General features: G+C 31.5%; 1 protein-coding gene across 13 annotated transcripts; it reads left to right on the top strand.

Moving 5' to 3' along the window:
* The first annotated feature begins 660 nt into the window (after positions 1–660).
* Syn (synapsin) lies at positions 661–26,420 on the top strand. 13 transcript variants are annotated; one of them, XM_071889008.1, is made up of 12 exons: positions 661–793; positions 3,795–3,928; positions 7,895–7,981; positions 10,792–11,094; positions 12,976–13,113; positions 13,170–13,305; positions 13,370–13,474; positions 16,027–16,119; positions 16,184–16,296; positions 16,360–17,024; positions 19,001–19,018; positions 24,744–26,420. In XM_071889008.1, the coding sequence occupies exons 4-12, from the start codon at positions 10,841–10,843 to the stop codon at positions 24,956–24,958; spliced, it is 1,737 nt and encodes a 578-aa protein (XP_071745109.1). In that variant the 5' UTR covers positions 661–793; positions 3,795–3,928; positions 7,895–7,981; positions 10,792–10,840; the 3' UTR covers positions 24,959–26,420. The 13 variants fall into 13 exon arrangements, with proteins under 13 accessions (XP_071745109.1, XP_071745107.1, XP_040570481.1 ...); XM_071889006.1 differs by having other exon boundaries at positions 24,741–26,420; XM_040714547.2 differs by lacking the exon at positions 7,895–7,981 and adding an exon at positions 7,668–7,721.
* The last annotated feature ends 268 nt before the right edge of the window (positions 26,421–26,688 follow it).

The following is a 26,688-nucleotide window of genomic DNA, read 5'->3' as shown; positions in this document are numbered from 1 at the left end:
CTCCCACTTATAAGAAAGTGGGAAACACATATGCCGAATAAATTATGATAGAACCAACTCCCTTTTTAACCCAAAGTTAATGATAAAATAATCCCAGCAGAGTAATTTATTATCACACTTACTTGAATTGATGACACATAAATGGGATGACATAACTTTGGAGATTCATCAAATTAGATATATCAGGATGACTTAGTTTCACGTATCCCATTGGACTAAATTTGAAAAACAAAGAGCCCCAATTAAATAAAAACAACTAGTATGTACTTAAATTTTTGTAAATCATTTAGGAATCCCTCTATTAACGTATATAAATTGTAGTCCTTTTTATGAATATTTACCAAGGAACTCCATAACAGTACAAATGACTCTGAAAACGAGCTCCCTATTTTGAGATTGAAGAATGTTTATTAATAAGTAATTACTATTATTAAAGAATATATAATTTATAAAGAAATGTATTATTTAAGAATGATAATTGATTCAGTGAGGGATCACCAGATCATAGGACTCATTTTGACTCCTATTTAGCAATGTGAACCTAAAAAATGAAATAACAAATAAAAAAAAGAACTAGCACAGAAATAATGGAGCCTTTTACTCACGTGCTTTCCTTACAATCATTATTGTTACTCACAAATTTTTATTTATTCTTCGGCCAGAGTTGGCTGAGGGAAAGTAAGAGAAAGGATCCTTGTTTTAACTCCCTCATATATAACCATTCCTCTATTTCAAGTCATATATCTATAAAGACTTTTCAGTCACGAGACTAGTGAGATAAAAGCAGCACACGGTAAGACACTTATGAATAATAATTAATTATAGTTATTTGTAATGTAATTTTAACGGAAAGTCCTAATAAATGATTCTTACGATATAAATCCTCCTTATATAGGGGCATATACATGTAAATATATTCTTTTGGTTACTCATATGTTCAAAATTGAGTTACTCTCCATGATTATTAGTGTTCTTATCATTAGATATCTTCTTTGCCGTTATAAATGAGCATGATGAAGGCATTTTCCCATCTTTTTGGAATCATTTTCTGTAATTTTTTTTCTTAAATGAGTCAAAATTGGATTTAAAGTTTATATGGCTATATATTCTACAAAGGAAGAGCAACAGTTTTGTCGGTTAAATCCTTTTAAAAAACACATATATTCTGATTTTTTATAGAAAGATTTACATATATGTAGTCCGATGTGACCATCATAGTTCTGAAACAACCCCAGGATTTCTATGTATTTAAAATCATCAAACTTTAACAACCCCCTTATCAAGATCACAAGGTTTTTGCATTAAACAATAATAGAAGTATATGGGGGGAGTGACGTGTTTCCAAACTTTCTTGCTTATGGTAGATACATAAACAATTAAATTTTGTTGATACAAGACCTTCTATAAATTTAAAGATGATAATGAGCAGATCCCTTGCAAAATTTTGAACTAAGAATATCACCAAAAGTAAGAAAATCATATAAAAATCTACCCATAGGGTAATTGAATCCGATTATTTTTCCATAGAGTAAAGTTCTATAATATTAATGGTAATGATTTTAAACATTATTAATCAATATTATTTGAAATAAATTGAGAATATATATATTTATAAATATGCATATAGCAGATGGGGAATAATTAATAATTTTTACATTATTATCCGAAAGTAGTTGAACAATTCATTTTAAAAAATGAAACGGAAGTATTACTTTAATATAAAACCATCACAACCTCGCATAATTTTCATTATATAAAATTAGCAGAAATATATATATTTATCTACTTGTGTAGTTTTTTGCATCCTTTGTGGTTATTGGCATGATTCATGAGTGATCATGTGAGTACAAACTTAAAGCCGTCTTTCAAGTAATATTACTATTATAAATTAATATGGTTGAAAGGTTAGGGTTCAATCATTTAAAAAAATGACAATAAAATAGAGTAGGTTTTTAGAACTGTTGTGGTATGGTTAAACTCCTGAGGATATCATTACTTGTATTCGCTTAATTGTCGAAACAGCGGCACTTAAGCTAATTCCTATATTGTGATCCTTTGAAAGTTTTAAAGTGGGACACTTTAATAAATCAAAAAACATCGTGAGAACAGTTAGAATGTTAAAGAGGTGTAAACGCAGAGTTAAGAAATGCACACTGGAGTTAGTTGTACCTGTTAGCCTTACAAAATACCACAACTACACAAAATTAATATTAGTTGGTAGAGAACAATGGAATATATCTACAAATTTAATTAAAAAAACTTCTCAAATACAAAAAACTCCATTTAAAAAAAATAAAAAGTTAAAGCTAATAAGTGCAACAATATTGCCCTCAATAAGTTAAGTATAAGCCATCCATCATGAGGTGAGCTTTATTGTATCATGAAACCTTTCTTCCCAACCAAAGCCAGAAGAATAGGCCCAAAATTTTCCAAACTACGGAAATATTATTTAATAATTGTAGAGAACTGTTAATAGTTTATCAAAACCTCATTCGAATTCCATTAACCAACATTTTAAAGACTGATAAGTAGAATAGAAGCAGAAAAATCAACAGTTGCCAACAAATACAATGTTTATTTTTATTTACATGTGGTAACACAATGAACTCAGTAACATAAAAATATTTATGATGTATTTTTTCCAACAATTATTTAATAATTATACAATTTTTTCTAAGTATTGGCCAACGGCTACAAACTGATTCTGGGCCCCTTTTCTGTTTATTTTATAAGGAAAGTTTGCAAAATACAATTAAGGTAGGGATGTATTATAGGTACCATAATCACACAACTTTTTGTTGTTAATATTCCTTCAAAAAGTGGGGGAATCAATGAGCTCTACCTCTATTAGTCCAGAGAAAACCCAATGTGTGAATTCAAAGCCATAGTGAGAACTTCATGTGGAATTAATTATTAGTGTTGTGACAGTCTTTATTTATTTGATCCAGTCCAGTCTTAGAACCGGTCTTTTTATTCCTTGACTAGTACTAGAATTGATTTAAAAAATAATAGATAAAGATTTTCAATTTGCAATTTTCCATCCTAAATAAGGACACACACAACACTAGTAATGATCATACTTAAGCATTTTAAGTCCTACAAGCTTTTCAAATGTTGAATGTGTGGGGTGTTACATGAGTCCTTCAAGTTTCAATTACCACCTCGTATGGCTTTATAATGAGCTCTTTAACCTTCAAATACTAGCGGTATGGTTTTATAATGATCCTTTAAAGCCTCTAGGTCCACATATTTTAATCAATCTTCCAAAAAATATATCAAAATTGGTTAATATCAAATGAAAACCTAAATATTTCGATAAACCACGATCCAACTTAGGTGCTAAGTTGGTCCAAGGACCATGTGAGGATTTAGACCTCTCTAAATAACCAAGGATAATGAAATATATGAAATGTATTACTAACTCTATAATAAAACACTGTCAATGAGTTATATATTTCGAATGAATAATATAATAAAAAGAACAGAAAAATCCGGCCTTCGTTTTTGGAGGAAAAAAAAAACCGGTTGAATATAATCAGGGTTTCCAATAGGTGATACATAACTAGATATGCAAAAGACTCAGATTCCAACACCCCAAGATATTTTAGTCTATATGTTAGAATTTTATATTTATTTTTTTATTGTGTACCAAAATGTATCTATTTTATTAAAAGTTATAACTCTTAATCTCTCATGGGATAAATCCCAAGATCCCTTGTGTAAGGGGTTAAAAGCCACTATTGATGGGATTTAATATTTTCTTTTCTTAAAAAGAACATCTTCTTCCTTTACAGAGCACTCCCATCTTCTATATTAAAGTGGAATACGTTCCAGAAACCTTCTTTGCAGAGCCCATTTAAACCGTCAAAATTTCGTTCGCAAATTTTAAATCTTCTTTCTCTACAAATGTCTCTACTATCCGACGGAGGTAATTTACTAATTTGATCCTTACACTATCAATTTCATGTTACGTCATTCATTTATTTATTTATTACTGTGTATTTACTTAAATATGTAGACTTATAATGCAAAAGACTCAACTGAAACTCGTTGATAGAGGTTTTAGATGACTTTTTTACATTTTGTATCTTCCAATCCCCTTCTTCACCATCATCTCCAATTGAATATTCTAATTGTGAAATGAGTCCTTTTCATAGATGGATTAAGCATGTCAGATCTTTGGATCACCTGTTCCATTCCAAAGAAAAATAATGACTTGGAAAAAGTATATCATATGATCACATAGTGATTTAAAATGCATCTCTCAACATTTGCTCAAAAAGAGGAAGAAAAAAGGGAGCGTGTTGTTGTCTTATTATTAGGATGGGATTTTTGTAAGAGCGCGATGATAAGGAGAGAGCAAGACATGGTATGACTGATAGTTCTTTGTTAATATCAGTTGCCTGTTGTACGATTTTGGAGGGGGAAAAGGAGCTACTACTATAAAGAGGATAACCTTTTATATTCAAAATAGAATTAGTTCAGGAAAAATATTGTAATTATATTTAAATTCATATATATTTATTTACCCATGCATTTTAAAAACAATTTACACCAAAAGTAGGCGAAAATTCTTACTTCAGAGAGAAAAGTTAACACCCCGACGACCTAAAATAATGAAAAAAACGAAGAAGAAAGAGCACCTACAACAATCCTTTTTCCTTTTGTAATCGCTAAACTTAGTCTTTTCCTTAGATAGATTCTTTCATTATTTATTACTAAAATTGACATGTTTGTAATTAAAAAAAAAACTACCTTTAAAAATTAGAAAAGGAAAAACAGTTGATTCGTTTGGTCTTTCTTCTTTTTTGTTCTTTATTTAATTAGGCTTCTCCCCTACCCTTATCAGTGTTCAGAACGTTGATTGCATAAATATAAATAAATAAAGATTGCTTGAAGGTGCGATTATCTCATGATTTCGTTTATTCTGTTGCTGTGCGATTTTGATATAATAGGTTGGAGAAAAAGGAATTTCACATTTTTCCCTTTATTTGAATGCTTTATAAGAAGGGTATCAATCCTTTGTTTTAAGCCAAGTATGCCCCGTTCTATTCGATAACTTTTTTCTAACGAGAGTCCAATCCATAGTGCCCTTCCCGTAGAAGCCCTTGACCATATTGGCAAAAAACTCGGGCAACTAATTTTCACATTTTCTCTCTATTGAGGCAAAATTTGTATCTCCAAGTGCAGTGGGCATAGACAAGAACAGGTGTTAGTCACTTGGCGCCAGGTTCAGACTGTAAGGAGGATGCATAAAATCTTTCCATCTGGCTCCTGAAGCTTCTGGCGCGTCATCAAAGATTTGAGCGGCCTGGCGTTGTCTTGTTGTCTCCCATTCACCAACGCTGGCAACTTATGTTCGATCGCCAACTTCAAAAGGTCGAGTTGTTCACAGTAGAGGGCAGAATTGAACGGCGAAAAAATAGTTCGAACCACTGTTGTTTTGGACGAACTGAAAACTATGGAATTAGACGTTTCTAAGCTATTAATATAATCAATTTAAAGTCATCATATAATTTTAATACGCATATAGCAGTTATAAACAAGGTCTATTGTATATATTAGTCTTCCTCTACCCTTATTGATGGCGAAGAGAACTCAATTAGTAAATTTTAACTTATTGGTACATGAGACATTAAAAGAAATCAATTTCTACATTTTCGTAATCTTCTCTTTTGGTTCTACATTATGTGTAGTCTTCCTACTCAAGAATAACTTTGAAATAAGCTATGACGTTATGAATTGGATCAACAATCTTAACTTTATTTGAACTCACAATATGCACAAACTTTGGCACTGGAAGCTTCTTCTTATGATTATAATAAGGTCATAAAGTAAGCTCTTACTCTTAAAACAACCTTAATTGCATGTCTGACACATTTTTGAGCTGATTGGAGGGGTGAAAAACGTCGATTTATTCATTTAATAATTCCAACTATTTAGTGCGTCTTGCTTCAGAAGATGTTCAATACGTATTTCCCTTTTTGTAAGATTAAAAAGAGTGTTTCGGGTACGAAGATTGATGAAACTATATCGTTTTTAGTTTGTTTCTTTTTAATAGGCCATGACATGTAGAACGGCAGGATTTTTTATACCATAGATCGTCTTCAAAGTCCTTATTCAAAAATATAATGAGTCCACACTTGAGTTCTAGTAGTTGTTTTATCCTTTCTACAGATATTTTTAATCCATAGACTCCAAATATTTCCGAATGTCGTCGGTTCCACTCCTTGAGCTAAAACAGCATAAATCTGAAAAGGGGAAACGTCCTTATACTGTCAGTCGACGTCGAATCTCAATTCATGTCCAAGTACTCTAATATTTTCATCGAGTCCTCAGATGTCATTCAAGCTCATTTCAAGTCAATTACTTAACTATAATATAGGGTCCATAGGCTTTTCCTGAGTCTACAATATATGCTACTAGCTTTGGAGTCCAAGTCGAGCCTTTGATTGTGAGATTGGGTTCAAAAAATGGACTCAAGTCCAACTCGTCGTAAGACTCGAGTCTAAGTTCCCCCCTTTCCCAATAATTGACCATTGTATCTTAAATTATACTATCAATTATTATAATAATTAATAAATCCTAAATCTATAATTGAAAACTCCTCTTCTCTTTGATGGGAAATTCAAAAAAGGAAAAATCATGAGACTAAATTAATTCCTTCTTTCCCCACAACAATTTTAGAGCTTGAGGCGTGTTCATCTCTCTTTATTGGATCCCAAATCTATGTAATGGTTGATAGGATTAAAAAAAACAACAACACAAATTTATGTGACTAGAAAGGAAAAACAGCTGGCGCCTGGGCTCATTCTTCTCTAGTTGTTCATTCTTTAATAGATTGCCCTGGTGTTAATATCTCTCTCTTAGAAAAAAAATTCTGCTTAGGAAAAAAACCTTTACATTTAAATATATATCTTATATATACTATTTTAAATGTAGAAGGCTCTACTCTTTATAAAAGTAATCCATTTTATTCCCTTCCCCCTTTTCAAAATGTAATAGGCAGCTGATGTTAACAAGGGTCTTCCTTCCGTAGTTGGGATATAAATATTGCCTAAATTGTGATATTAATATTCTTATTAATGGGGTATGAGCGATAGGTGATGGTCCCATCCTGTAGGAAAATATAATAACTCCCTGAATGATTATATTATATAATATAATCATATGTTACTCACATAGTGGAAATTATTCTTAATAGCGTCATGTTTGTTTAAAATGACTAGTTTAAACAACAAGCTACAGACTGTCACACAACCTTGCGGATAAAATATTTGTTTTAGTTTACTCATGACCTATTATTTACCTCTTTTTTGAAAATTATAACGTAACAGAGAGCAAAGAGCACTTTAGTTTAGAGTTTAGTATCTCTGTTAACATATTGTTTATGGAATTCTCTCAGTCGTTATTTTTACGCTTACCGCGATTTAGCCAATACTTACATCCCTAACCATAACTCTTGGTCCTACCTTTTCCTCGCGCTCTAGAAAAATACTATCGCTAGGATATCATTTTGGGGTAATAGAGATGTATATTTTGTAAATGTTAATTTGAATCCATCTATGAAATGAGACATGAAAAGACTAAGTAGCAGCTAATAAGAATGTTTCCATTTTTTATAATAATTTAATTATCATTACTATTATGTAAATATTTAAATTCAGACTCTCGACTCAGGATCTGGAGGTCGATGATGATGTTGAAGGTATCATAAACAGGTAACTTGTTTTATGTGTTTTTAACTCGTTTTTTCTTTTCTTTCTCTCCCGTTTTTCCCTTCTTTTTTTGTAACATTATATTTTGCTGTATTTCTATTTTTTTGCGATTTTTTTTTTGGTTTTATTCTTACCCTTAACATAAATACAAATATACTCCCTTCCTGGTCAAAAAGACTTTCTTCAGACTCCATAAATTCAAACTATGATGACCGTTTGGATAAAAACGAAGAGTCCCAACCAAGCTCTGGAAGGAAACAAAGGTATTTATGACTCTACCCTATTGTTTTCTGGTATTGGTGGTCTGGTAAGTTTATTCATAATGTAAGAACAATGGATTACTTTCTTGTCTTTTGCCTTCATTGAAGGGCTCTTATTCTTCAATCAGAGTTGATATTAACCGTAATTCCAAAGAGGGAAACAGAGTTTGGATCATTTGATGGGTGTTGTCACATTCTTATTTTCTTTCTGTCTTCCCTTCTTTTCATGCCGTCACAAACATTTGTGCTTTGGGAGGTGACAAAAGAGTCATTCTAGGGGAGCGTAAAAACATATTTATAGGTTTTGGACTCGCATACACGCGAGTCCAACAATATTACTTGAAGATGGGTCCTTGAATGGAACAATCTGACAACGTTGTGTGGACAATGTCAACATAAATATATATCAATATTCTTAACAGACTCGAATGAAGCAGATTCCTCCCTTGTGTGGACATAAAACATTGACAGCCCTAATAAAATAAATAATGAATCGTTAATCTATAATTAACGTAATTTGCCAACTAACACGATTTTGGTTTGATCAAAGATGGCCGGGGAGGTTTTTTTTACATCTCTAATTTAATTTATATATACTATACACTCCTGGAACCACGATAAAATTTCAATAGAAGGGTGTTGGTTGAGTTATCTCGAATCAATCAATTTTTGTATAAGTTCTTAATTTGCCAATTGACAACTTTAGGGATGCTCAGATCAATGTTATCTCGTTTTTGGTAGCCATGATACCACCAAATAAACATATTAGAAAACTTGTTCAATATTATACGTACCTTTCATGTGTACTTTAATGTGCCTAGTATTGTTTTAATGGTTATTTGTGGGGTTACTATTAATATTAGAACTGGGTGTCAGAGTTATTCAAAGTTAGGTGTTTATATTATTAGGGTCATTGTACGTGTCTCAAACTTTACCTTAATTAAGTAGTTTCTAAAAATAAAAATAAATATTGTATTGAAAATTTAAAAATGGAATCTCTCTTAATTATTTTGTTATAGCTCTAATTTTAACATAGATAAGGCTTTAAGAGAACAAAAAGCACAGGCTTCTATAAAAAATATATTATAGAAATAATCAATAATAATAGGAAAGAGGCTTGCAAGGGAAGTCTGTAGAAATAACAGTTGCGAAGCTCGACGTTATAATTATAACATAATATTCTTATAAGTTTTCTTTTCTTGTAGTTAAAAACACTATTATTTTAAATAATGTATAATTGTGTACTTTAAAGACCACAACTAGAAATTCACTACATTATTCTATTTTAAAAACCCTCTGACACTCTTGGACAAGAATAATCAAACACGTGACAACATGCCCCACTTCTACTTCTCATCCTGTTTTGCAAAAATGTCTATATTGTGCAAAAATAAATCAATCTTTAGAATGAAATATATCAAAAACTGGGCAAGATAAGAAAACATTATTTATGACAAGGGTTTTAAGTTCTAAGTATTTTTTTTGTCTGCAAGTTTTTTCCAGTCCAGACTCTGAACAATCTCTTTAAATTTTCCAAAAGTGTTATGATTATTCTTTCGTGCTTACGGAGATAACATCTAAGTATAAATGGTAACCATGAGTATGTGTGTGTGCTTATGAAGGATAGAGAGTAACGCTGAGGTTGTGTTAGGGAGTTATTAGTAGGTTTGTACGCACATTAGGTATGTAGAAAACCCCCGGAAAGTTATCATGGTAACCCTCATAATTTGAAAAATGTTATAAAGAAGAACAGCTTAGCTGTTATGACGTTTCTTTAGATCAGCTACAAGCTATTGTGTGTTGAAGGAAATAAAAACAAGTTCCACTTTGTATCAATCAAAGTTATAAGCATGAATTACTCTGTTTTTGATTCTCGATTCTACTCTGACTCGAACAAGATCTCAAACATTAGCCTCTCCTCAAGAATGAGAGAATAATTGTAGCAGCTTTAGAAAAATAAACACTCTACAGGTTGTCAACAACAACAAAACTCGCACGCTAAAGATGTTCAGGATTTACAAATCTTTTTATAAGTACAGGTTCCTGTTGGACTCAGAATAGAATTGAGGATCAAAAATGGAGTAATTTCTTGATAGGGATTCGGTGTGTGACCTGTATTTATTTTCTTCTTCTCGTTGCTTCTTGCAACTAATCAAACGCCGTGACAGCTTTCCTACTCTCCTGCAAGTATTACTCCTATTGTCGTCAGAGTTATCATGTTTATTTATTTGTTTTACATAGGGAAAAGCTTATGATTTAGTATCCTATTCATATTTTCATTGCCAAAGATCCTATGTAATTGATGAAAGGTTCATCCTATGGGTGGAATTGGGTTACGAAATTAAATAAAGATACTCTTTAATTTAACTGATTAAATATGGATAATGAACGTAAATTTGATTTGTATTTAATACAAAGAAAGTAAATTAGGTAGAATTGGTAAAAATACTCGAAGAATGTAAACGACTCCTCCACAACTGTCCGACTCTGTTAACCACTATTAAAACATTGCAGAATTCCTTTTTGAAGGACTATTTTTCTGCATAATTGATATAACTTAGATTTGAGCACAATGATAATTTTTCAATTTTTTTAATGAATCATTGGACAATTCAAGAAGCATAGTATATTAATCCAAGGATTCACTTTTCTATGGATTCCCAATCAAAGTATATTTAGTTCTCATTTGTCATTTTCTACATTTTTTAAAATTATTTTCCATCTTTTGTAAAAATAGAACAAAATCTTGACTATTATTATTTATAGTAGTGGTTAGACACGTTTTTTTCTGGATCTTGTCTTTTTATTTTCAGATATCAAAGTGGGGATGAGTCATCGGAGAAGGATCCTGAGAGCAATACCATGTCAAAGGGCTCAACGACTGGAGGAGGAGGGGTACCCCTACCTAAAGGTCCTGGAAGTAAAACCATTTCAGCTCCAACATCTCCCTTAAAGGAGAAAAAGGCTGGCTTCTTTGGGAAAGTGACGTCCTTTTCACAAGTTGTGAGTGCCAAAGTTGAGCAAGCTCGTGATGCTGCAGGAAATATTCGTGTACCGGGAATGGCAAGAGAAAAATCCTATACACTTCTCGTGATTGATGATGCTAACACAGATTGGTAAGTAGAACCTGATGCATCATAACTCATTCAGACCCACATACCAACACACAGGACATAACCTTGATTTTTCGAAAATCTTTCATTTTGAAAAAATCTCGTCACACACATCCTGCCAATACATTATTTCATTTCATGAGGGGTGTCTGTAGGGGGTGGGCTGGAGGAGATATAGCCCCCTAAAGTCAGCTTCTTTGTAATTAAATCATTTTTTGCTTCTTATTAGAAAATTTAATCTTTGAAAAAATTTTTTTTTTTACATGCACGGATACATGAATAGGTATAGATTTTTAGAAATTTTTCTCCAAAATATTTAATATTTGAAACCCATGTATCAAACGGGGTTATAGGGTTCAAAGGTGATAAAGTCTTAGGAAATTAAATTCTTTTAGGGGCAGTTTCAATATTGCCACAATATTTTTATAACCAATGCAAAACAAAATTCTTAGCACTGAGTCGTTATATGAATTTTATTTATTGAGAGGAAATTTCTGTTTAATTGCATTTTTTTATGACTCTTTGGTTGTTTTTTTTGTCAAAACGTTAAAATTAGACAACTTAACATATTTTAATGATTTTCATTTTTACAAATAACCATATTTTTAATTTGACACCATTAATTTCATTTCAAACTTTTTTTAAAGTATAATTTTGTATACAGTGTAGCCGGAAATAAGCTTAAAAAATTCAAGGAAACGGTTTCACATCCATAACTTTATTCTTTAATTGTCTTTTGAATTGGAAATGGGTAAAATGATAGTTCAATAACTACTATTTGAGTATGTAAAGTATTTATCATCAGCTGTAATGAGGAGCAATCTTAGGCAATCTCCTCCATGGACGGGACCTCTCATTCCTCTCTGATAGCTGACTTGATGGAGTCAATTTTGTTGTGGTGGGTGCTGTTGGACTTGTTCTCCACAGTGCTCCACCAATAATAGTAACCCCAGAAGTTTGCATATTCGGACTGAGAAAAGAGTTCGATGATTTTCGACGTTTTTTTTTTTTTTTTTTTTGTAAATTCATTTTCAAGCTATCTGAACGAAACTTGATGAAAAGAACGACAAATAAACTAGGTTTTGCCCGGTTCAGGTTCAGTTATAATGGTCTGGGTTTAGCTTTTATCGGTCTTGGTTATTTTTTTTACAGACTCAGTTTTGTAACAGGCACTTAAAACAAGGGACGTTGCTGGAAAATGTGTACCTAAGTTCCAACAGGGATACTAAAAACTAAGGTTGCTTACGATAATGATTTTCAAAGCGGGAGTCGTGAGGAGAACAAAAAAAAAAAAAAAAAATAAGGTGGTGGGGGGGTGGGAGTAATTTTAATATTATAAATATATATGTGTGTAATTTTGAATTCATTTTAAAAACTGCGAAGAAATAATATGACAATAATAGTGTTGCCGTCCCTAAAAGAAAACAAGCAGTTGGTATCTTTGACTTATTTGGCTAACTACTCGATGCTTTCGGGCCTTTTTTTGGTTGCGTGATATAGTAAATGTAACAACGTGTTTCATTTACATAAAATTATGTAGATGGAATATTAAAAGCTTATAAATATACCAAAAGATTCGAAAAACGAAAATAAGCACATGCACCGAAAATAATAAGTAATATATTTTTTATGTCTCGGTTCGTCTTTGTTGATTCCGATTCTAGCGATTAAATAACAGGAACCTCTAGACTAATAAGGGTATACACTTTCACATAACATCACTCTATTTGTTTGTTTACTTTAGCCAAACTGAAAGAAGTTTCCAGATGTCGTAAATTATCATCAAAATCATTTAAGTTTATTTCCGGCCACCCTGTACATTTTTATATTTGGGATCTTCTGTTAAATATTCTAAAAATTATATGTTTATCCTTAATGGAATAGGTCAAAATATTTTCGTGGACGTCGTATTCGTGGAGAGTATGATATACGTGTTGAGCAAGGAGAATTTAAGGAAATATCAGTTTCAGCAGAAACAAATTCCGGAGTAAATGCAAGTTTTGCCGGAGCAAAAGGAGTCAGGTATTTCCTTCAAGGTACTTATAATAATACTTTATTTATTTTATTTTTTTCCACAGAACTTTTAAGCCAGATTTTCTTTTGGTAAGACAAAACATTCGTGATGCTAATGAGGATTTTCGAAATATCATTATTGCACTTCAATATGGAGGAATTCCCAGCATTAATTCCCTAGAGTCTATCTACAACTTTCAAGTAAATATAGCACCATTTATGAATGTTTATACGTCTTAAATATTAATACATATATTTTCTTTAGGATAGACCTTGGATTTTTAGCAATATGATTCAAATTCAACGTCAATTAGGCAAGGAAAATTTTCCTCTCATAAATCAAGTCTTTTATCCAAATCACACGGACATGGTAAGTTTAACATGATTCTACGATTTATTGACTTATTTACTAGATTTTAGGGCTTTTCATCGTTATAATTATTATTTAAATTGATTCATGTCAATTGTGGAAAACACAGCTGTTTGTAACTAATTATGTTATCATGGAAAATTTATTTACATATTTAATAATATCAATCATTCTTAATAGTGTTTGAATATTTGTCCCACAATAAATTTGAACCAAATCTGTAAACCATGTAGCAACCGTTCTGATCGGTAATTTTGCTGCATACATTTTTGCCTCTGGGGATCTCGCCTCCAAGAGATTTTATTGGATGACGTATTGGCTGCCTATATAATATTATTTATATTAGTATTTCGAACTTTTCCTTAACTCTTTATTGTTGAATCTCAGCTTTTAGTGTATATTGGCACCTTTCCTCATAAAATAAACAGAAAAAAGGCCCGAAATCATCTGGTAGTTAGGCAAATAAGTCAGTCATACCAACTGCTATTTATCATTTAAGTTCTACTTGACTATCATTGTACAATTATTTCGCTACCTTTTTTGAAATTTTATATATTCATAATTTTACATAGTATTTTATTCGATACTGAATTAGAATACTACTTAGAAATATTGTATTAAAAGTTTAGCTATACATTTTTATTTGTATATGATAGGCAAAATTTATTTATAGAAATAATAAAATGGCCAATATAAATATATATAAAATAAATATATTTACAATGACTACGAGGGGTCAACAAGAAATTGTATTCCTGTCCTTCTGGAACCGGAGCAGAAGTGTTATTACTTCGTTTATTTATCAAAAAGATTACATTATGAAATAGCCATAACGTATCAAATGGGACAATTGAATCGACAGCTCACAACCAAAGTACATACAGTACTTTTGTGTTAAGGATGTAACACCGGGATGTAGATGTACAAATAAAGAAGGAATAGGGTTTATAAGGAAAAAAAAATCACAGATCCGGAATCCTGAGTCTATTTCGAAAGGATAATTGAATAATGCAGGGGCGTCCGCAAGAGCTGGAATGGAGGGGCTGTATCCCCCTAAATGAAGGAATTTTTACTTTTTACTAGAAAATTGAATATATATAGTTTTTTTCATGAAATTTAGTATTTAAATTTAAATTTAATTTCCCAAATTTTTTTTTCCAAAATTTTTTTTTTTTTGTGTAAATAGCTATGGATTTTTTGAAATTTTACTCCTACAAATTTTATATTTGAAATTTTTTTCATAAAATTTTATATTTCAAATTTAGTTTTTGAATTCTTTTCAAAAAAAATTAATTTTTGTATATAGCTAAGAATTTTGGAATATTTTTTCCAATTGTCATTTAATTTTTGAAGTTATTTTGTAAAAAATTTACTTTCCTGTGAATAGATATGGATTTTTGAAATTTTGCCCTAGAAATTTAATATTTTGAATTTTAAAACTTTTTTCGTAAACAGTTGTGAGACTTTTGAACTTTTTTTTTTCCCAATTTTTTCCCAAAATTATATTTTTTATATATAGCTATGAATTTTGAATTTTTTTTACTAATAATTTAACATTAAATTTTTGAAATTTTTTTACTAAATATTTAATTTTCTGATAATTGTTATAGATTTTTGAAATTTTTCAACTAAAAATTAAATGTTTAATTATTTTTTCAAAAGTTAAATGTTTTAATTATTTTTTCAAAAATTAAATTTTTTGTAAACTGTTGTGGATTTGTGAATTTTTTTTTATATGGCTATGAATTTTGGATTTTTTTTTGGAATAATTTTGGATTTTTGCTATTTTTTCCGAAGACTTAACTTTTCAAATTTGTTTTCCAAAAAATTTTAATTTCGAGATTTTTTTTCAAAAAAAAATCGATAAGCAAAGTCGCCGAAATACAATCCTACGGACAGCCATATAAGGGCACCTTACCCAAAGCCATAATCCTAGTTGTTGGTTGATGATATCAAAGCGATCTATAGAAAGTAAGGAATGTTTCAACATGAAAGACTAAATGTAAAGTACAGTTTTTTTGAATGTTTTTTGGGCTTTCAAAAAAAAAAATATAAAAATGATATTTTTGCTCTGCTTCTAATTCATTCTACAGCCCTCTAGTCCCCCTTCTCCCACGGCAGACGGCCCTTAGGTATGAACATATACTATATTTACATTAAAAGGCGGCTAATATGTCATGTGGCAAAATCTTCACCACGAAGCAAAATTTCCAGTATCGAAAATCTTCACCCCAAAATTAACTAGAACCAGCAATTGCAACTGTTAGCATGATATTTCCTTTGTTACATGAATAAAAAGTTGTCTTCCCTTTGAGGAATTCACCTTGTTAATTAAATTAAAAACGATTCATTCATGAAGGTTAAATAGTTAATTATAGAGAACAATCAAGTTTACTCAACGCTTTCAGCGAACAAAAATGTTATCACCTAGCCAACTTCATTTAAACTATTATAGTTCTTGTGGTCCTTGTGCCACCACTTAGCTTATAGTTTTGATTCGTACTTATATCTAAATGTTTCTAATTAAATAATAAATGTGTGTCCTTTTTCAGAATAGTACGGATCAGTATCCCTGTGTTCTCAAGGTTGGCCATGCTCACAATGGAGTTGGAAAAGTTCGCATAGACAATGCTTCTGGATTTCAGGTTTGCATATGGATTTAGAAATGGGATCTTTGCGTTATTTTTGGTTCTTATTTAACTTGTTTAGGAAATGGCTGGATTAGTTTCAGTCGCTAACTCGTATTGTTCGGTTGAGTGTTTCATTGATGCCAAATATGATCTTCATGTACAAAAAATTGGAAATAGTTATAAGGCTTTTATGTGAGACGCTTAAGTTAAATACATAGTATTTTAATGTTTAGTTTGATATTCATATATATACAGGCGAAAGTCCTTGGGAGGTAATTGGAAGACTAATGTTGGACAATCTATTTTGGAAGAAACTCCTATTTTAGACAAACATAAAACTTGGATTGATGCTGTGTCGGAGATGTTCAATGGATTAGCCGTTTGTTCATTAGAGGCTGTTGTAGGAAAGGATGGAAAGGAGCACATCATTGAGATTAATGACTCTGCAACTCTACTAATGGGCGAGAGTCAAGAAGAAGACAGAAGAAACATTGCGGATTTAGTCTTTAAATCCATGGAAGAAAAATGTCTAAGCAAGGATGAAGATGAGAAGACTACAGCAGTCCCTAATAAGGAAGATGAGAGCTCTGTAGTTAGACCACCAAGTGCTGCAAGTTCTACTTCAGCAAAACCAAACAAACCTTTATCCAGAAAGACATCTACAGTTGGTTCATCATCTTTCTCTACGTCTAGCACTAATATACCATCTGGGAGCGGTGGTACTAGTAGTAAGCCAGCTGCAGTTACCAGAGCAGCCTCAATGGCTGCAACTACAAAAGCTCCTCCTGCAAAACCTCCACGACCCCCACCAGCAGCGATCACAGCAGCTTCCATTGATAAGCCTAATGTAGGACCCTCTTCGACCGCCATATCCGGTACTAATACTCCCTCTTCTCAAAGAAAGAGGCACGATTCTCAAGGTACACCCATTTCCATTTTTTAAAGCTACAAAAAGTGTTTGAATGGTTATGTAAGATCATGAATCAAGTTTTAGAATAAGAAATCCGATAATAACACATATGTTTATGAAACCAAACATTCCTTGGCTTGCCTTTCTTCAACCCTCATTCTTTTAATTGCTTACCTATAAGTTATAAGGGATTGATTAAGTATGAGTTTAATGATACCAATAACAAATTTTAGCCCTTGGATTGAGATGGTGTGCTCCTGATTACTTTGTACTCGAAAAACATAAACATGACTTTTATATCTGCTTTTTGTGGCCTATACAGCAAATATGGCATTATAAAGGGCAGTTTCATGTTTTTGGAGATCAAATCAATCAGGGGCACGTCATTTCTTTTCAAGGCCAAAAGAAAGTTAAATATATCTGAATATATTACAGCAAAGAAACAACTTGATTTTTTTCTATTCTGCATGTTTTTTATATTCGATTTCTCACAGAACAATTACTCCGCAGCATTTATTGGTCAAATGGAATACAGCCCCAATCTATTCACCCCCAATAAAATGTGTATACAATATTGTCATTTGCAGATTAGGGATGTAACAAATGTTTTATGCAGAGCTCAAGAAATGACGAGTGTGCTTTTGCTCGTTTTTAGAATCAGTGAGCACGATCCTTCTCCTGCTCAACAGGGGGTTCTTATTTGAAAAAGAGATACTTTTCAAAAGATTTTTATTAGCAGGTGAGCGACTTTTATTCGCTCACTTAAAAACTGTGAACACGCCTTCACTCTTGAATCTTGAGCTCCACTCACTAATCCTTTGGTTGTATGTAGGGACTTGAATATTTTTGATAGAAAATATAACCTACCGGTATGCTAAAAAAAGAAACTGAACAGGGACATGGTAAAAATATACCATGACCAAACCTCTTGGCATTATTATTTAATTCTTGAAGTGAACACCTCTAAGTATAAAGTAATCACTCGTGCATGTGTCTCATGAAAGACGGTACGTAACACTAAGTATTTGTTGGGGAGCTCTAGGTGTAAGCCATTTCTGGACTCAGAGTATAATTAAAGATCGATATCGGAGTAATATTCCTGTTAGACATTAGGTGGGACTTATATTTATTTTCTTCATCGCAAAGTTACCACAGCCAATCTAATAAAACGATATGACAGCTAAGCTCCTCTTCAGTCTAACATTTTTCAAATGGTCTATGTTACTATTTCAATTTTTGGGATTTTTTTTTACATATCGAAACGTTATATTTTCTACAACTGAAGATGGTAATATTGTCTAAATTGCAGTGAACCCAAAAATTAAGACAGAGAGAACGTCATTATAATATGGTGTCTTTGAGATACGACATATCTGTTGAACTTATAAACTAAAGTGTTCCTTGCTCACTGATACGTTTGAAGTTTCAAAATAGGGGTAATAATTAATAAGATAATCCCATATCATTAAGTCGGAAACTTTTCAGACTATCCTCGTATACATTCTTTCTTTAAATTGACACTAACTACAATTTAGACAATGTTCATATCCCTAGTTGTAGTTAGTGCTATGTCAGTCCTTATTTCTTCGATCCAGTCCAGTCTAAAACCGGCCCAATGGCCTGTACATAAATACGACTAAATAATATTAATTCATAAGCAAAGAACACCTCAATGATTCCACGAATGGAATTTTAAGGGCTACACAGTGGGACCTCACTATACCAGACCGAACTGAGTTGGACAAGAGTCCTCGGACCTAAATAAGGATCGACGCATTCCTAGTTCTATGTTAGTAATACAATTATTTATATTATTAGTGTGAGTTTCCATCCCTTTTTTCTCGCAAATGAATTGCTTAATCATTTGATACATGAATAAAAATGCGGAATTTCCTAAATGTTTTCAAGCACTTGCTAAATTCTCCCTCTCCTTTGCTAATTTTATATCTCTATGTTTTCGTTTTTTTTATTCTTAATATCTTTCAGATTCGACTGACTCCTCAGGTAACATTTTGTTAATACATTCATAATTAATATATATTGTGTACAAGTTGAAACATGTGTAAGTAAATTGTACAAGTTGCAACATAAAATTGAGATGAGTAATTTAAAATGAAAAATTGATAGTACATGTTATGAGGATATTGCAAAAATCAAATATTGATTGGATGGTATATATATTAAAATGATGTAATAAATTATAGACTTCTTTAATGAAAATACCTAATTAATAAGTATTCTGCGGCAAAAAATAAAGTTAAAATGCCTCAAGTTATTAGTATTAATACTCAAGCCGAGATCAATTTTGTTCCAAATCGGTTTGACTTGATTTTTAAAGTAACTTAGACCAATATTTTAGTCCAGATTGGAGTTTGACACCGTAGACAGAAATTTAAGTCGAGGACAGGAGAAAAATGCTTAACAATTTCATAAAAATTTATTATTTTCATAATTGATGAACTTTTTTTTTTGTGAGACAGATCTAGATCGATTTTTTTTTTAGTGTAGAACGATTTTTTAAATACAAAACTGGTCCAGAATGAACTTGGGCAGAATTAATTCGGTCTCACAAAAATAATAACGATCTTAGACTGTTCTAGGACCCAAATCCCCAGTAGTAACAGCTTTATATTACTCATAAATACATGATAAATAAGAAATAACTGTGGGTATTTGAGCATTACAATGTGCCAAGAAATACTCATCAATTGGTAATTTACATTAAAAAAAGTAATCTTTTATATTATTATTTTTAAGTGATGGACCCCCAATGGAGTATTCAATTTTTGCTTTATCCTCATCAGAGTTACTCTAACCTTGTCATTTCGTTATTGGGTTGCAACTTGTACAATTTGCTTATATAAGTTACAATTTGTATAAAAATTGCAACTTGTACACAAAATATAAGCATTATTTTTCCCTTAGACATTATGTAAATGATTCAAATAGGCTGGATTCAAAAAAATTCGTGGAGTGATCCATGTTTGTCTTTCAAAATAAAAATATATTTCTTGCCTAATTGAACATCTTATCTATTTTTTTTTTTTTCATGCTGTTCTTCCATAATTTGCGTACAATATAATGTCATGTACGTACTAAATAATTACATAATGACTCATTTTGGATTTCTTATTCATTCTAATTTATTCAAATGTTATAGACTACTCAAGTAAGTTACCTCCCATTTTATTCACAATATGTAACTAAAAATCTACATATATATAGTAGCAGCCTAGCAGTAGGGCCAAGGGTGCTTTAACTCCCCCCTGAGAGTAATATTTCATAGGGCGGCATATTCTATAGATTGTAAAATTGACTTTTTTACAAAAATCACAAGAAAAGATAGGAAAATTAATCTTTTATTAAAAACATAATTAAAAGTAGTTTTTATATATGTAAAAAAATAAAATAAAATAAAGGTGGCAATTTTTACCCTTGGCCCCTCTGTGAAAGTTAAGCCAGGCAGCCACTGTTTATGCTAAGTAGACAAAACTCTTAGTTAAAACCCACAATAAATACGTGTATACACTAAACATATATATGAGGGTCTGCAAATGAAAAGGGATATAAAAAATAATTTTCAATAAATTAAAAAACAAAAAACTTTTACGTACTTGTGTTGATGAAACCTTTTTGTACTCCTGCAAAAAAATTCAGCTTCAAATCTTGAAAAATGTGATCGTGAGAGCCATAGATGTAAGAGCGATTCAAGTACCTTCTTTTTTTTTTTTTTACTTACTACAGTGTGCGAAGGAAAATCGTTGAGTTTTTGATGACGAAGAAATAGGAAACCTTTGGCAAAAATGAAAAGGAGTACAACCTTGAGACTTTATCCCACACTTCTTATTGATATACCTTTCTATTTTTCAAAATGTTTACCTTTGGCTGCTACCTCCAACCATGGCCTAATGGCGTCATAGTCTTTCTTGATGAAGGCCTCGGACATGACCCCCACCCCTGCTCGAGGGATGCATTTAAGGTCTTCCAAATTTTGTTGAGGGGTAGCACAGCTCTCTTATCGACTACATCCCAAATGGTATAGTCGAGGAGGAACAAGGGAGGAGGGTTGCCTAACCGACTTTAGTGCTTTAATCAATTAAACAATTTCTGACCTCTTTTGACTCAGTTACTGTTGCTCCAAATACCTCCTCATTGTCCAATCACTTACATTAAGATACTTACTACGGTGCCTCATCCACTTGGCCGGAATTCTGGTGATTGCAGCATCCACGTCCTCCACGGTCCCAATTTTTTATGTTTACCACTGTCAGGGGACCTCTAAAGGCTCTACTTGAAGCCGCCATACTTTGAATCTTGTAAACAAGACTCCGGGAGTACCCCACGTCTTTTATGATCTCATCGACTCTCACTTGAGCGTGAAGAAAATCCGACACCCTTTGACTTTACAGCTCGATGCTGACAACTGTTGATTTTTGAAAGTTTTTTATAGAATATTAACCGGAATAATTCTTACTTTTATTGAAACAACCAAGTATTTAAAAAATATTTAGCTTAAAGTAATGTAGATTGATTTCAAGTCAAGTCCATGATTTTTCACAGGCACGATGTAAGGCTAATGTTCAGTCTTGAGACTATACATTTGTGTAAGATCGAAATAATTCTGTCCAAGTTTGGGCTACACAAAAACTCGGTCTAGACCGTTATTACAAAAAAAAAAAAAGGAGTAAAATATTTTTTGGTTTATTTAAAAAAAGTTCAACTTTCATGATTTAAACTTTTGGTCCATAGATTCAGACTGCGTTCTGCCTGAAATATTGGTCTAGAAAAAATTACTTAAGTCTGAAAAAAAAAAATCGATTTTTTTAGTTATCAGTACTAATAAATACATATTTTTATTCTATTTTAATCAGATAGAGGGGTGATATTTTTGGAGCAAGAGGGGCTAAAAGTGAGAAAATATGGTTCAAAATATTAAACATAGAATCGATGGATGGGGATAATTATGTGGAAAGTTTTTGACAGAGATAGTTCTTAGATAAATTATGTTCTCACATTTTTGGAACTCGTCAAAAGTTGTTGGCATGTAACTTTTGATAAAAAGATCAGAGTTTAAGGTTAAAAAACTCCAACACATCTCAAGGATATACCTATGTACGTGTTTTAACTTACACAAACTTTAACTCAATTTGTTTTCGAAACTTTGGTTGTATCCGTTATCATTCGCAGACTCTCATGCCTACTTAGTAGGTAGTTCGACTTCATTATTTTATTTACCTTATTTGAATAACGAGTTTGTACTACGTTGAGCAATCACATTTGTTTTATTGTATCCCCATATTTTAGTTATTAGTTCATTTAGAGATGCAATAATAGTCACTCATACGTACATCAAGACATATGTAGTATTGTGTCGGTCCTAATTCGTTCCCAAAAATCTTTGATAACCAGGCACGTGATTAATGAGGACATTCTATATGACAAATAGTAGTGTTAAATTTTTAATATTTGGTATCAAGAACAGTGGTTGTTATCAGATTGGTCAAAAATGGTAAATCTGTTTTCAAAATGTTTAATATACAGTTTGTCCCTGCGAATCGTAAACAGATTAAATTTCCAAAGTTTGGAAGCACTTCCTACTGGATCATTTATAGGCCGTGTATTCACATTTTTGGAATGATTTGAGATCCCCATAAAAAGTTAGGTATCATTAAAAACTTCATTTAAGCAAATGATTTCGCGATCAAAATCTAATTATTTGATTGCGAAAAATTATTTTTTGCCACTTTAAATTTCAATTTGAAGAAAGAACAACGTAGTTCAATGGATAACACACTCGGGAGATGTTATTCTCTTGGACTCAACGTGAATAGGTTTGCCCTGGTCGTTCCCAGAGAAGGAAATATACATGATGTATATGGACTTCAAAGAAGATTCCTAGGATTCCTAGGTCAGGTGGAGTAAATGTGACATAAAAATGTTTAACTTATGCATAATCTGTGCAATTACAGCTGACCAATTAAAAGAACAAATAAAAGAAACAATGCAGGGATTAATCAGAATAATATGTTGGTAAAATTTGAAAAATTTTACTCTATGAAGAACAGAAATGTAGTCCCAACTCAATTTTTGAGAAAATATCATTCTAGCTTGTTTTTGTGTTGGCAGACAAATTTATTATGTTGTCAATTTTTATTTGATTACCAATAGAAATAAAGAAAAAATTATCCATATTTTTTTGGCGAAGTATTTTGTCGAACATGTCTATAGAATTATTATCAAAGGATGTCAAATTTTTTGTAAAAACAAAAAAAGCGATAATATAAATGTCGTCTGGATATAAAAAAACACATACCCCCTCCCCCTCAAAACATCTACGTATGAGTCAGTCATTTTGACCAAGAATACCAGTCTCTTTTTTTTCTTTTTTTGGCTGGAACGAACATTTTGAGACCGATACAAGACCAAAAATATCCACATAAATATATATAGCACACACACTATCCTTTTTATTATATCAAAGGAGACAATGATGAATCCCCCAAAATGGAATGTTTCAATGTGTCTTGTGCATAGAGAAAGAAATACATAAATGTGACAAAATGCACAAAGACTTTAGTAAAGACTTCAGCCGCCCACAATAAGGGAGCATGATGCCAAATGTTTTCCACTTTTTGACTATATTCATATAATTATTATAATCGTCAGTTCCAATTTCAGAAATGATAGTAAACTCTGAGAGAAAATGATAAAATAAAAACTAATCAGTTAACTTATTTTCTGAAGCTGACGTTGAAACTATGGCACACTACTACTATTCGGAGAAAGAGAGTTAAGAAATTTGGTGATTATGTCATTGGAGGTCAAGTATATTTGTGATAAAAATACACCAGCATGTACCTTATCAAATAACAATTCAATATAGTGGCTCTAACACATTTAAGACGGTACTATGCTAAATTGCTATTTGGTTAAGTGCTTTGTGTTTTTATTCTAAATATACTTGACCGCCGATGATGCCATCAAAAAATTTCTTAGCCCTTTTTCCCCGAAGAAAAATATCCTTAATAAATAAAAACAACATTTAATTGTTTTTTATCATAATAAACGTCATCTAACACTAAATAAACATAACGAGAGTACCTCTAAAAGTGCATGTGAATTGCCCGTAACAATATTTCGTTTTTATTTATTGAGTCAAAAAAGTATCGGGTAATACCCGTTGTCACAGCTATTGTTTATCGCAGTAAACTGACTGAAGATTTTAATCTATTAAAGCCATCCTATGCCGAAATACCAATCGAAATCCCTTTGTTATATCTATATATATCTTTTTCTATGGTCTTGTGTCCTACTTTTGTAATAAAAGTAATTTTGGCTAATTCAATGATGAATACAATAGGCTTAAAATGATCAGATCTTACTATATTTGATTTATTAAGCAAATATAATAGACGAAATTATATGTGTCAAAGGTTCTAAACTCAAGACTAAGACTTTTGTATCTATTCAAAAAATCACAAATCACTTAGTACTCTAAAGAAATCTCCTTCAAAAAATCTCCTTACAGTTTTCAATATTTATAAACCTAAATATTAAATATAATTTAATTAACACAAATCACTCACAAAGTTAGTTACATCTAGTCAATCTAAGCAAATCGGTTATTTTTATACAACCATACAAAAAAACCAAAGAATATGAATTGGGACTTGAGTTATTCTCATACTTTGATTACACCTTTTTTATGCCTACTTTCTCTTTCAAGTAGCATCTGAGTCAAGCTCCGTCTCTGGAATAAGTAGTGCAAGCAGTTCAGCAATCAAGAAGGCAGTTCCAGAAGGAAAGAAAGATGAAGGGAGTGGAGCAGGTCCAGGAGGAGTGGCCGGAGAAGGAGGTGGACCAGCCACCACTGGACCAGAGGGAGAAGACACCATGAAGAATTTGAGGAAAACATTTGCAGGGATCTTTGGAGAGCTTTCATAAAATCATTCAACTGCACAAAATCTCATCAATTCCAGACTGAATCATATCCCGTGGTTCTGCTCAAATCATAGTTTGAATATGACTAAACTCCCTTGACCCCATTTTCTCCCAATTCATGATCAATGAAATTATTTGCAACATCATTCAAAAAGTTTTTTTTTTTTGTTTACTATTTTTTTTTTTAGTCTTTTAACAAAATTATAAGTAACTATAACGTTATTTTATTCAATTAGATTAGAGATCTTATTTTTTGTTTCTGTGATATGGTTTTTTTTACTCTTATTTAAATGTACATTAAGATTAGAATGATGAAATTAAAAAAAAAAAAAAAATAAACAACCCCACACAAAAGGCCCCAACGGATAAACTATAAAATGTTGTTCTACAACTACTGCCAATATTAGAAACACTTTATGTTCTTAACGGTACCAGGAAAATTGACCGAGGCGGAATATTGCTCAAAAGAAAAAAATAATAATTAATTTAAAAAAATATAAAATTACTCATAACTATTAAAGTGAAAAGGGGCATTTTTTTAAGGCGTGACAGGAACCAATTGTACAATCTACAAGTTGTAACTTTATAATGCTTTATCAATAACTCGCACGTTGTATCATTGCATGCTTAAAAATGGGAGTATTTTCACATCTCGACTCATAACTAGAGAAGCAAAAATGCATGGATTTGTAAACGTGCGAGAAAATAAACGGGTATGCACAAATTTAAAAAAAAACCCATCAATATCTGCGATGTGGCGCGGATGTAGTAAGTTTTGGTAATAAAATAATTAGCATAATAACTACAAAAAATAATAATAAACGAAAGCTGGCACCAACGGTCCTATGAATGGACCCACACAACACTACTCATATTCTATTATGCAATCTTCTTGTACAATTGTATTTTTGCACGATTAAACATTGTCGCAGTTTCACTTAACAACAATCATAACCAAAACTGTTGGCATGGAAAACAATTTTCCTCCTAGGGCAATTTTCTTAGTACTGTTGCTAACATCTTTAGTTTTTTGTTTTCCTTGGAATAAATAATATTATGAATTGTTTTTGTTGATACTACTTCCATATATTCTATTTCCATTTCGAGATTTCTATCTTTTTTTTTTCTCTTTTATACAATTTCTTAATACAATAATGATAATTTCTTAATATAATTCAGTTTATCTACATAATAGAGCATAAAATACTAATATACTTTAAAATTATTTGATTAAAAACAAGTTAGAATTCACGAATGATAATACCATTAATTAATTAACTATTATATAATAATGATAATTAAAGTTGTTGTTGTAGGATAATGCAAAAAAAGCCACTATGAACGAATAAATATAGAATATCAATTCGTGATTTGCAAATTTGTTTCTTTTTTTTTTAAATATCATTTATACGTTATTAATTATTCATGAGTTTATAGCTATTCATTAATAAAAAAATCATAAAAACTTTGTGTTTTTTTTTTTTTTTTTTTTGGTCAATAGATAGCTAGAGATGTAAATCTTAAGCACTTTCGGTATGTAAAAATAAAGAAACCAAAAATCAACATGGTAACCTAAACAATTTGAAGAATGTTTTTGGAAGAGAGCAGTTTAGCTGTCATGACATTTCGTTAGATCAGCTACAATCAGCTGTGATGAGAGAGGAAGGGAGAAGGAAACAAACATGAGCATTGATAAGAAGTATTCTGTTGTCAACACTTAATTCGGTGTCTCC

Source organism: Lepeophtheirus salmonis, chromosome 6 (genome assembly GCF_016086655.4).
Source record: "Lepeophtheirus salmonis chromosome 6, UVic_Lsal_1.4, whole genome shotgun sequence".
NCBI classification, from domain to species: domain Eukaryota; kingdom Metazoa; phylum Arthropoda; class Copepoda; order Siphonostomatoida; family Caligidae; genus Lepeophtheirus; species Lepeophtheirus salmonis.
The sequence above is the reverse complement of the archived record's forward strand: the minus strand, read 5'-3'. Positions and strand labels throughout refer to the sequence as shown.

Bases quoted from the DNA above. Each gene is read 5' to 3' on its own strand.
- Syn (XM_071889007.1), top strand. From the start codon at position 10,841: ATGTCAAAGGGCTCAACGACTGGAGGAGGAGGGGTACCCCTACCTAAA. The intron at 13,475-16,026 runs GTAAGTTTAACA...GTCCTTTTTCAG, and splicing joins ATCCAAATCACACGGACATG to AATAGTACGGATCAGTATCC. The intron at 16,297-16,359 runs GTGAGACGCTTA...ATATATATACAG, and splicing joins AATAGTTATAAGGCTTTTAT to GCGAAAGTCCTTGGGAGGTA.